Source organism: Protomyctophum bolini (genome assembly GCF_963924005.1).
Source record: "Protomyctophum bolini genome assembly, chromosome: 22".
NCBI lineage: Eukaryota > Metazoa > Chordata > Actinopteri > Myctophiformes > Myctophidae > Protomyctophum > Protomyctophum bolini.
In genome coordinates this window covers 27,038,810-27,051,282 of record NC_137883.1, presented here as the reverse complement: position 1 = coordinate 27,051,282, position 12,473 = coordinate 27,038,810, and the positions used below count along the sequence as shown (strand labels likewise).

General features: G+C 42.9%; 1 protein-coding gene across 1 annotated transcript in view; it reads left to right on the top strand.

Annotated features, from left to right (window-relative positions):
* LOC308310216 (uncharacterized protein) overlaps nucleotides 1–12,473 on the top strand; it is a 131,041-nt gene that overhangs the window by 30,076 nt on the left and 88,492 nt on the right. Inside the window, exon 5 of the mRNA XM_080756430.1 lies at nucleotides 6,327–6,380. Coding sequence (XP_080612556.1) covers nucleotides 6,327–6,380 — 54 coding nt within the window. The remainder of the gene's footprint in view (nucleotides 1–6,326; nucleotides 6,381–12,473) is intronic.

Genomic DNA, 12,473 nt, shown 5'->3' with positions numbered 1-12,473 from the left:
CTATAAATGACTACAGTGAAATGCTATGGCCTGATCCATTGCAGAGTTATCCTGGTTGTACAGGAGAAAGTTAAGTCACGCGCGCGCTCAGGTTTGTCGTCACAGAGGGAGTTCCTGGAAGCTCAGCCTGAGGATTACCACTGCAACACGACACAGAGGGCACCATTGAACCCCCCCCGAGCCCCACTCTGAACCTTCACCTCTGACCCCACACACGTGAGTGTGAGATTGCTGTCACCATGGCAACCCCATGTCCACATGAAGGTGTGTGGCATGGTCTGGTGTCCATGACGACCGCTTTGAGGTTGTCGCAGACTGTCTGGTCATGTAGAATGACGCTGGTTGGAAACTGTTTGCAAAGAGGGCTAGGTTAGGTGGATACAATGTGATGACTATGCACTGTATCCATGTAGGTAGGGCTTTTTGCCCATCTTTCTCTCTGACTGGAGCTGTCTGCCTGTCTGGAGCCTGCATGGGTCAAAAGATCCTTTGTCTTTGGGTGAGAGAGGCCGTCATCCATCATGCGTCACGCTTCCCACCAAACAGTTCCTCAGGCATAATAAAGACTATATAGGCTCTCAGAAACTCCTCGACGCCGACTCACCTACACTTACAGCTAATTCAGAGCAGCTGGAGTCTGTTAGCAGCTCAAACCTCAAGCATTAGCAGACGGTTCGTTCAGCGATATAAAGTACTAAAATACTTAATCTCCGATGGATGACGGTGAACACAGCTCTGTTGGCTGTGAGAACCGCCGGTGTTCCACTGAGGTCACAGCGTTGAGGCTGTTTTGGTAGCACAATGGCGACAGATCGGCTTCTTAAGGGTCTGTGTAATCCCTAGTCTAAGCTGTGTATATGGATCAGTATCCCATGGAACATAACTGTAATATGCTCCAGGATATTAAAGACACAGACCTCACGCCGAGTCTCTGTTTTTGCAGCCCCCCTGTTTGGCAGATCTCTTACAATGATGTACCAGCGTGCAGTCAATCAAATCCAAGCCATGTTCTATTTGAATTGAATCTTTATTGAGTCATGCTGAATAGCGACGGTGCCCAACTGAAATGAGCCAGGCAAATTATTTTATTTTATTTTATTTCATTTATATAATACTATGCTTTAAATTTCCGCATACGTCTATGGGATAACATTACAGTTCGAACAACCGTTACTACATTATAACTGACTGTGTCCGTGTAAGTAATACTTTGGATTTCTTGCTCGTTAAATATTTGGCTGTTTGGCTTTTAACCAAACAGGCAAAAGCTTCTACAAGCTCACAATGTGATGTGTTGTGAGCTTGCGTATCAACTATTTTGGCTATTTGTTGAAGTATTGGGCATAAAAGGTTCATTAAGAAAAGGTTTGGGGCCTTAATGCTCTCTGGATTTACCCCCCATGCTGTCTTTTGGCACGGCATCACACAGGATGCCTTTCATGTTTATATGCCGGCTGTATACGGTATATCTTTACAAGTCTATGTTTATAACATAACTTGTTAAATGATCTAGCATGAAATATATGCTATGTTTTGCACTATTGTGGGAATCTAAATTGGTCAATGATGCCATACATACATATGCATGATCCACATTTAACAACCAGGAAAGTATATGTTTTTTCTTGACTTACGTCTGCACACATGGTGTTCATGTGCAAATGTAAGTATAGATTTAACAACAGATATTTATATGCCCCAGAGTGGGCCGTATGCAGGCTGCCATAACTTAGAACATTAGGAGCTATTATTTGTTTGCATTGCGGCCACTTTTGTCTCATTTTAGAATCAGTCTGAATTTCACAAAGTTAGCAGCCTTATTACCACAGTGACCATAGTTGACGCACTGCATCAGAAGTCGGTGGTTTCTGGTTTGATAGCCTTCCCACAGCCAGCTGCATGCCTGTGCTCTGCCTTCCAATTCCCTAATTAGACACCTGTTGTATGAGAAAGTGACATGGCAGACATAACATGCCAGTGCTGCCGATGTGCTGTAGGAAATGTCAGTGCCAGCAGCGAGTACTAGAGCACTGCCCAAACTGTGGTCCACCACAAGTTTAATTTGAAGCCTATAATTCAAAAATGTGTAGTTTGTGGAAGTATTTATGTGGGGAACAGCAGCTTCCTTTAACACTGTCTGGACTCGTGGACTCCCATGGGAATTGCAGCTGTGTATGCTGGAGGAAATAGAAAAATATTTAGTTTGTGTGAAAATATCACTTTCATGATCATGAACGTTTTTAATCAGTGTGGTCCCATCAGGAAACCTTTGTCACTATTAGTAAATAGTGGATATCAGGAAATCCCTCTGAATAAATAAAACGTATCATACAGAGCTTGTATGTTGTCCTTCCATTCCACGCATACAGTAAATCCCTTCGACACGAGTGGTAGATCTGCTATTTTTCAATAGCTAAAGCACAACATAATTCTAACACCAAAAGGGGTTCCCGCCCAAAATGGTGATGTTTTGACTTACGACTGTCACCAAATGCCTGCTCAATGGTGGAAAACATTGAGTCTATATGCAAAGTGTCTTGATACAGCTTGTGATTTGGCACTATAATACAATTGAATTTAATCTGTTTTTTGTTTTCTTAGACAGGACAGTGAAGAGAGAGAGACAGGAAATGGAGTGAGGGCAGAGCCAGAGCAAGACATGAAACATAGGTCTCGAGCTGGGAATCGAACAAGGAATGTTGCAATTATGTGGTCGACGTGCAATCCGGTCAGCTGCTGGTGCACACCAGTATGTCTAACAACACAGACCTCAATGTCTCTTTTCTGTGTGGTCACTGGGCCAGTTTGAGTTTTGGTTACAGTAGCTAGTGTTTTCAGAGGCGTAATTACTATGGGCGCAGTGGCCTCACTGAAGTGTTCTGTCTCACCTCGGTGAAACTCGCCTACGCGACTCTCTCGCCCGTTGGTCATGAGTCTTTGTTTGCCCTTCTCTGGCATGCGTGAACCTTGACCCCTCTTTAGGGGGACGAATGGGGTCCCGGCCCGGGATGTCCTGCCACGTGGAGGGCAGTCACGAGGTCAAGGGGGCGATAGGAAAAAAGCTCCCTCAGAGGGAGGTGACGTGGAGTTGACCCTCTTAGAGGCTGTGTTCAGGCTGCAGGCCAATCTGATTCTGTTTCTCAAATCTGATCTTTAGGAGTAGGCCTGACAGCAGTGATCAGATCGGATTGATGTATTATTCAGTCATCCTAGACCTATCTGCATTGGTCAGGATTGATGTATTATTCAGTCATCCTAGACCTATCTGCATTGGTCAGGATTGATGTATTATTCAGTCATCCTAGACCTATCTGCATTGGTCAGGATTGATGTATTATTCAGTCATCCTAGACCTATCTGCATTGGTCAGGGGTCATCGCCATGATGGTTTGTGGTGGACATGTTTTGTCAAAATTACATTTTTGCACACGGACATACAAAATGAGCGGACAGTAACACACAAAGAGCTAGCCCTGAAAGACCATAACGGGTCTGTAACTCTGAGAGTGTACGGGTCCATTTGGTTCCATTTGGTTCCAAATAAAACATTTGAGAACCACTAGTACTAGTTGGACTCGTAGTGGTGTCGTAGTAAATCAGTGTACATATTCTACATATTCAGAAGAAAATCTGGAGACTTGACATTCAGTAACTGGGTTTTATGATAAAAAATAAGAACATTATAATGGGGTGTGTTAAAAAGGAAATCTTTGCCACTTTGCCATGGACACATTTGTCCGTGTATGGACATGTTGATGACCCCTGGCTTTGGTTGCTGTGCTTACACACGACATAACGACATAGGTGTGAGTAAAGTGACATGTTTTGAGACCTGCTCTGTTGGCCAGCGTATGAATCCCTCGTCAGCGTGCAGACTGAGACACGTCTTTGTGAATCTGATTTGAATTGCTCTTCAGGCCCCCAACTAATAATGTTTAACCCATTCTGACCTGAGATCAGATTCTAAAAATGTCTTCTACATCCTGACAGTTTTCTGAAAAAGCTATGTTTCTATGTCAGTCGTAAAATAGCAGACCTACAAGCTCGTAGCTATGAGCTTGTAGATCTGCTATTTTTCAATAGCTAAAGTATAGCATAATGCTAACACCAAAAGGGTTCCCGCCCAAAATGGGATCTGATTGGCTGTCTTTGTCGTTCAGATTCTACTCTGGATAGGCCAAAAGTCTGATTTGGGCTATCAGTGAGAATGTAGAATTGCTAAGCCGTTCGAGTACAGTACAGTATGAACAGATCCTCTGGTACATGTAAGTCATCAGACCTGAAAATGTACCTTATCTCTCAGTGTGACGCTGTGAGCAGACGCTTTATTTTTTATTAAAATATAATAACACCAAATGATGTACAGTGTGGGTACAGCGATGTAATAGATCCTATTGCCCCTGGGGTGCATACGTTGGGTAGAAATACCAATAGTCCTACAGTCAATACCGTCACTCCCGATATGCACTACAGGTTAAAACTAACAAGTGGTCAGTTGGGTGGTCAGATGGGTGGGCTGCAAATATGTTTGAGATTTTCAAGTGGGCCCTGATCAAGAACAGGTTGAAAATGATGCAGTGGTTATCAAACAAGGACCCCCAATTCCATCTTTATTTCAGACTCAGAGTCCATATCACATACAAAATAACAATACACAATAAATAAGACAAACAAACAACAATACATTTAAACCATAAAGAATAAATTATGCTCACAGTCTGTAGTGGCTGTTACTTCAATGTCTCCAAATCATAGAATATGTATTTGACCGTGGACAACATGATTTGACAAGACTTTGTGCCAGGAACCCCCATAAGAGAACATTTGTCATTGTTTGTCGACATTTTACGAAAATATCAGATGTACTTCATTTCACAGTGAGCTCACATTGAGGACAACATTTAGGACCACCCTTTGAGAAGGACTGGCCTAATGATCCTAGAGGGGAAGAGTCACTGAGCCTCTCAAAACCATCTCTCTAGAGGGGAGAGTCACTGAGCCTCTCAAAACCATCTCTCTAGAGGGGAGAGTCACTGAGCCTCTCAAAACCATCTCTCTAGAGGGGAGAGTCACTGAGCCTCTCAAAACCATCTCTCTAGAGGGGAGAGTCACTGAGCCTCTCAAAACCATCTCTCTAGAGGGGAGAGTCACTGAGCCTCTCAAAACCATCTCTCTAGAGGGGAGAGTCACTGAGCCTCTCAAAACCATCTCTCTAGAGGGGAGAGTCACTGAGCCTCTCAAAACCATCTCTCAAGAGGGGAGAGTCACTGAGCCTCTCAAAACCATCTCTCTAGAGGGGAGAGTCACTGAGCCTCTCAAAACCATCTCTCTAGAGGGGAGAGTCACTGAGCCTCTCGAAACCATCTCTCTAGAGGGGAGAGTCACTGAGCCTCTCAAAACCATCTCTCTAGAGGGGAGAGTCACTGAGCCTCTCCAAACCATCTCTCTCCGTATGAATACCAGTTTCACGGGGTGACTGGGTTCACATTACCAGTATGCCACGACTCTAGACATGGGTTCGTTTGCTTAATTTCACACGCACGCACGCACGCACGCAGACACACACACACACACACACACACACACACACACACACACACACACACACACACACACACACACACACACACACACACACACACACAACTAGCAGGGCTGCGCTGCCATAGGGAGGCTGTGCGGTGTGAAGGCAACAGGATGGGGCAAAACCACATCCATATGATGGAGGCTCCTTCACTCTGTCTCCTGCAACCCCCTAACCCCCATCCCCCCACCCCCCCAGTCCCAAATCCCTAACCACCCTCACTAACACACTCACTTCATGTTTAGGAAAGAGGTTTTTAGAGGTTCTCCAGACAGCCTTGGCCCCCTAACCTCCCAGTCTGAATAGTGGCAGTCTACCTCAGCAGCACTGTGTCAATAATACCGTTGCCGTAGGGCAGTAACCTTGTATGTCCATATTTCAATTTGCTCTGTGTTTTTGTAAATGAACGCCCTACTTTGAGTGTTGCGCAAAAGTATAGCGAAAATAGCCGACACGCTGTAAACTTGCAGATCGGCAATTTTCAGTAATTTGGAAAGGCGGTAAGGGAAAGTGGGCCTGTGGGTTTTATAAATATTAAACCAATAGTGAGTATTAACAAGAGCTTGTGACTAAATAATGCTACATTGGATGCATTATTTTGAACACATTATTATTTTTCTCCAATTTCCTGAAAAGTCTTGAACATGCAAGGTTTTCCCCCGACGGCGGCGGTATGAAGAGTGATTAGGATCTCAATGAGCATGTTATGATGTTTTGACCCCCTTCTCTGTCTTTTCCACAGGGTGCTGTCGGTCCGCATGGCAACCCAGGCCGATCTGGCCCACCTGGGCTCAAGGTATGTTCCACATATGAGTCTCTTTAAAGAGCCAGGCAGTCCCCATGGCTTTTCCAGTCATCAAACCTTCCAATTGTTTATGTACTCGTCTGGGCCTTTTCATTTAATGAGCGGGTCAAAGTTGTTCTCTCGCTTGTAACCCAAATTACATGACATTTTCAACAAATCCCAGGTAAGATGGACCCTCCAAGCCAATAACAGTAATATAATTTGAATGCTGGGTCAGCTATATTCACATCTGGCCACTGTAGCGCCATATAAAAGCTATATTGAAGCGATGCATCACTTTAGAATGTGTGCTACGGTAACCACTTAACCCCCAGCAACCATATTCTGGTGGAAACATTAGCCAGAAATAGCAGATCTACAAGCTCAGGGTTGCGTTGTGAGCTTTTAGATCAGAATCAGAATCAGCGTTATTGTTACATCACAGTTTTACAAGCAAAATGTGGGTGAAATTCCTTTTATCCCATCGTGTCATCTTTTCTCCCATCGTTCCCATCGTGTCATTTTTTCCAAGAAATACAAGAAAGGGAGGAAGAGAGGGGGGAGGGGGCGTGGGGAGTAAGGAGATCATGGCAGGAAAGAAAAATGTTTGAGTGCTTTTTTCCACAAAAAGTACAAGTAAAGGGTTTCAGATAATTGATCTAGTTTCACAAACAGCACAGCTGTTGGGTTTCTCTTATCTTATCTTGTTTACAGGCTGTACAGCCGTACAACCAACGGGTCTCTTTTCCACAAATACATTTACACATACTGTAGGGCTCCATCTTACCCCTCATCCCTAAACTTTTTTTTACTATTTTAAAACATTTAGAAATAGTTCAACTAGCCAATCTACATCGACACGTTGTTAGCTTGTAGATCGGCTATTTGTACTATTTGAAAGAAAAATGAAATAGTAAAAAATGGCAAATAGGGATAAGGAGTAAGTAAGATATAGGGCATTGTATCTGAGATAATATATGCGTATGTGTACTGGGCATTCAAGGTGCAACATTAGATCAGTACAGTATAGTACAGTATAAAGTGCAAGTAAAAAGCGACCCAAGTAGTAGACCCAATTCAGGTACATTCATTAAGTTCAGAGGGTTTATGTGGTTAAGACAATGTCCAGATTCAGCTAGATATTTTTAACCGCTTTCAACCTGGCATTCCAATTTTAGCCACGTCGTTAATCGTTATAGGTGAAAGCTTTCAAAATGTATTTAATAAATTACGTACGGTATACAAATATAGGGCTTAACCCATTCTGACCTGAGATCAGATTCATACGAAGTTTTCACTGAACACACACTGGGTCTGATTAACCCATTCTGACCTGAGATCAGATTCTAAAAATGTCAGTCGTTCTTCGATTTTTCAAAAATAGCAGACCTACAAGCTCGTAGCGCGCCACTCGGTGGCGCGCTATGAGCTTGTAGATCTGCTATTTTTCAATAGCTAAAGCATAACATGATGCTGAACACCGAAATGGGTTCCCGGCAGAATGGGTTAAGAGGTTGTCAAGGAAAGGCAGACTACAATGTCTGGGGAAATATACTACGCCATTAACACTCAATTAGTGCACTGTGCTTTGCACGCACGTGGGATTATGCTTGAGGATGCGTGTCTATGTAGAAAGAATAAAACAGGATGCCTGTATATACTGGATGTCGTCTCTGTCGGGGGTCCAAAAGTGTTCATTTCAAATTCAAAAGTAGCAGATCAACAAGCTCAAAGCGAGCCGTTTCGCGCCACGTTTCGCGCTTGTAGATCTACTACTTTTGATGCTGTTGTGTGACTCTAGTATGATCAAGTAGGGCATTACCGTAATTTAATGAACCCTAACAGGTCCATTTGTACACTCTCAGAGTTAAATTAACATTGATTTTACATTATAAATTGGTGTCCCAGAGATAGAAATGCCATTAAATGGGGGTCCCTGGAATATCTTTTCACATTTCAAATTGGCGGTCCTTGACGTGAAAAGGTTTGGGAACCAGTGGTGTAAATCATAACGCAGGATGCATGTACAGTATAAGGCATAAACGGATGCATTTGTATACTGTGTGGATAAAACCACCTGTTTCGACTGTTCGCAGTGATCACTTAGGATCAGTACGATTGTTTTCGACGAGTATGGACATGCTCTGCCGATTTGATAAAACGAAAACCCGGGAAAACGACAGGATTAAGGTTGGCGAACATGCGTTAATATTGGGACCGCGCTGCAACATGACCGATATGATCGGTTAACGTGTTATCAACGGCAATCGCTGCCAGTAGGCGCCAGACTACATGCAGTAGGTCCGATCGGCTAGATAAGATCGGAGTAATAAGTAACCTACCGGGAATTATCGGTTGATTTTCGGTCGAAACGGCTCGTTAAAACATAGAACAGGATGCATTACGGTACACAATACAGTACACTGTACATGCATGCTTACATAAAACAGGAGGATCAGTGACTCAGCTGGAAGTTTCCACTGAGTGAGGACAGTCGACCGAGGGAATTCAAAGTGATTTATCAGAGCTTCAGGGAAACGCATCAGGAGATGGAAACTGAGAACCCCAAATAAAACTGTCTCATTTTAATGCGTGAACAGGGAATGACCCTCTCTCTCTCTACCCAAGACAAATCCTCTGGGTTTGTCATTTTGATTTCCACCCGCAAAGTGTATACTTCAAACAAGTGTCATCTGCCTCCGGTAATGAGGAGCATCACCTATATTTAAGGCTTGTATTGAAATTTGATCTCACCCCAAAATGTCTTCTTCACCAGAAACCTACATCCACATATCTTTGTTGATATCAAAACCGATCACATCTCTCCACAGGCTGGGAGCGTCATTTTCGGTTGGGACGTCATCCAAAATGTTCCCCCCCATTTAAGCCGATCAGATCATAAATCTTAAAACGTGAATAACTCTTGATTTAAATCATTCCGTCCAATTCTAAGCAAAGATTATGTTTTAGACGGATCGCTAGTCGCGTTAGAATTAATCATACCTCCCGTTGTTGTCGATCGCCTCGGGGGTGGTTTGGCTACATCTAGCTACTGGGATAGCGCCTGGTGCGTCGCTAAATGTGTTCCGTTGCCCCGGGCGTTGGGGGTGTTAATAACAAGCTCAATCACACATGGTAACATTGGTGTTGGCACCACTGAGTCACCGACAGCCCTTATTCCTGTAAAAGCACTTAACGCTTAGTAAAGAATGATGATGTCAGCTTATTTGTACACAACACTGAGCCAAACAACAAACAGAATGATAACAGAGCACTGTTGATGGAAAGACATGACGCGACCGTTAGAGAAATCATCGTTGAACACAGTTCCAGATGTTTAGGCCAGTTGTTCCCGACATGTTCAGCTCGAGACCCTAAAGGTAGCCAGCAGGCTACATTTGGAATCTCCTCATGAGCCAAACGGGGCCAGATCAATTTAAAGTAAGCAAGAACAACACATGGTAATACATCAAATACATAGATATAGTCATCACGGATCATAAGCAAGCTAAGAGCCTAACATCAACAGTTACAACAGTAGAATTATTCATCTGCACAATGAAACTATGAGTACACACTAGAGTGCTATGTTACAGATTACCGAATTACATTCTGAATTCAGAATTTAAGCCCCATTTCGCAGTGAAAATAGCCAATCTACAAGCTCTGATAGATGTTTTTCTTTTCTTTTTTTTATTAATCAAATCCTTTTGGAAACAAATAGAATTGACAATAGAAATGGATAGATCCAAATGGATGGAGTGGGTAACACTGGTTCTGAGTGAACTGCTTCTGCAGTATAGGGCAGGTGTGTTGAAGGAATTATTCCCAAAGTGTTTGAAGTCCAGGGGCGCTCTTTCATCATGGATAAATGAAGCAAAGTTGTAAACAGCAGGAGTCCAGGGGGGAGAGAGGGTGGTACCGTGTGTGGGGTTTAATTTCCGACCCACAGCTTTGATGTGCAGTAGCCCAGGCATTGTTTCCTTCCTGACAGTGGAGCGCATAGTGTGTTTGATTATAGGAGAACCCCTCGACATCACCCTGTGTAACACTGACTCTGTGATGATCCAACGGCAATCTGACAGTCACCGAAGGGTTTCGCTGTCATCCTTTGTGTAATCCATCTCTCAGTTTAGCATTTTACCACTTAAAACCCGATACTGTACTTTGTCCTACGACATTATAGTGAAAATAGCATGTCTACCTAAACGGCTCACACACGAGGCAATGCACTGTGAGCTTGAAGAATATTGAATTGTGTTTGTATTGCCTATAATGAAAATGTAAGACAACTAGAATTTCGTGCGCGCTACGCGCGCACTCATCCCAGAGCGACTTTGCCACGCACTATGGGAAGAAATAAATGGCGGGAGTTGACTCCACATGTAGTAACGAATGGGTTATTGGAAATGTACCATTGTTTTGTCCTGAATATTTCCACAGCCTAAGTACTAAAGGATTGTGACTGTGGGACAGACATACAGTCTGACATACAATAGGCTACACGTGTGCACAGTGAATAAACAATGACCTATATGCCCAGAGTTCTTAAATTAACATAGTTGGATTTTAACAGAAAGACAATGCCATAAATCAGTCAAAGTAAGTGACAGACTCAACAGTAGCACACAGCATGCAAGGCAGCGATGCATGCATGCAAACATGTTTGTCCAGCTGAGATTTAGTGTCTCCATCTCTCTGTGGAAGAGGTTGCACATGACCTGTACGGCCACACTGAGGCGCTCCAACACAAACACAGACACAAAACAACACCACGCTGTTTGTCCAGTTGACCCAAATCAACACCAATACCTAGCCTGTTTGTCCAAAACACAGTATCTGCTGGCCACGTGTCTACTTCGCCACAACCTAATGTTAGTAACAAATGTAGGGGAGAGCCGCCAAGGTTGTAACGCTTCACGGTTGTAACATGGACGTTATATCTTGATTGGTCAACGCCACCATGACGCCATCGCGTCAGTATGTGTACAGCAACGTACTCTACGTGGCCAGGAGTTTGAAGTTTGAAGTGTTTACCTTCAAAATGCGTCTAATTTTACACCTGGAGTATATGTGTGGTACAATTTTTGTCTTTGGTGTTGGTGAATAAAAATCCACATGGATGTGTTCATGCTTATGTTCTTCATTAGTTTGCATCGTGTTTAGACGGAATTCACGTTCATTCTGGTCTGTAAGCAACTGCAAAGAAAACTTGCAAAAGCGGGTCATTTGTAACATGTGTTACAAATGGTCCGCTTCCATTCAATGCCATTATATGTAATATTTACATATTTGACATATTGGCCAATATTATATGTTCTGAAATGGTATTGTATCGTGTAGTGTATTCTGAAATTAGTTTAGGGTTGTATAACGTTGTACAACTCAATCAATCAAACGTTTGTTTAATCAATGTATTGCCCCATTGAAAAAAAAGAAATGGCCAAACTGGTACTGGTACACCCGATACTATTTAATATTTCCCTTATGTTTGATACATTTTCTTATCACATCCATGGTATGAAAACAATGCTAAGGAGTTGCTTCAATGAAATGTAATTGCTTTAAGCTGAGAACGATATGTTTAATGGTGTTTTTTAGCGTTGTTACATTTATCATGCATGCCGTTACAATTGATCCGATATGCGCAGCAAATGTAACACTGAAACAGCGTCCACGTTCGGTTGAATAACTCCCGACCTGTTTTATCAAAAAAATAACTTGAAGTGGTTTATGGTAGCTGACATGTGTAGGTCCGTTGCCTGAAAATATTACATGTGTAGCTAAACGGATCTCTGAGTAAAAGAATGAAACGTGCAAAATGTTACATCCTTGGCGGCTCTCCCCTATTAGTTTACTCACAGCACAGCACCGTCACTCCTGTCAGTTATTTCGTCCTAATAACTTGAAGTGGTTTATGGTAGCTGACATGTGTAGGTCCGTTGCCTGGAAATATGACATGTGTAGCTAAAGGGATCTCTGAGTAAAAAAATGGAACGTGCAAAATATGTTCTAAAATTGTATTGTATTGTGTAGTGTATTCTAAAATTAGTTTAGGGTTGTATAACGTTGTACAACTCAATCAATCAAACGTTTGTTTAATCA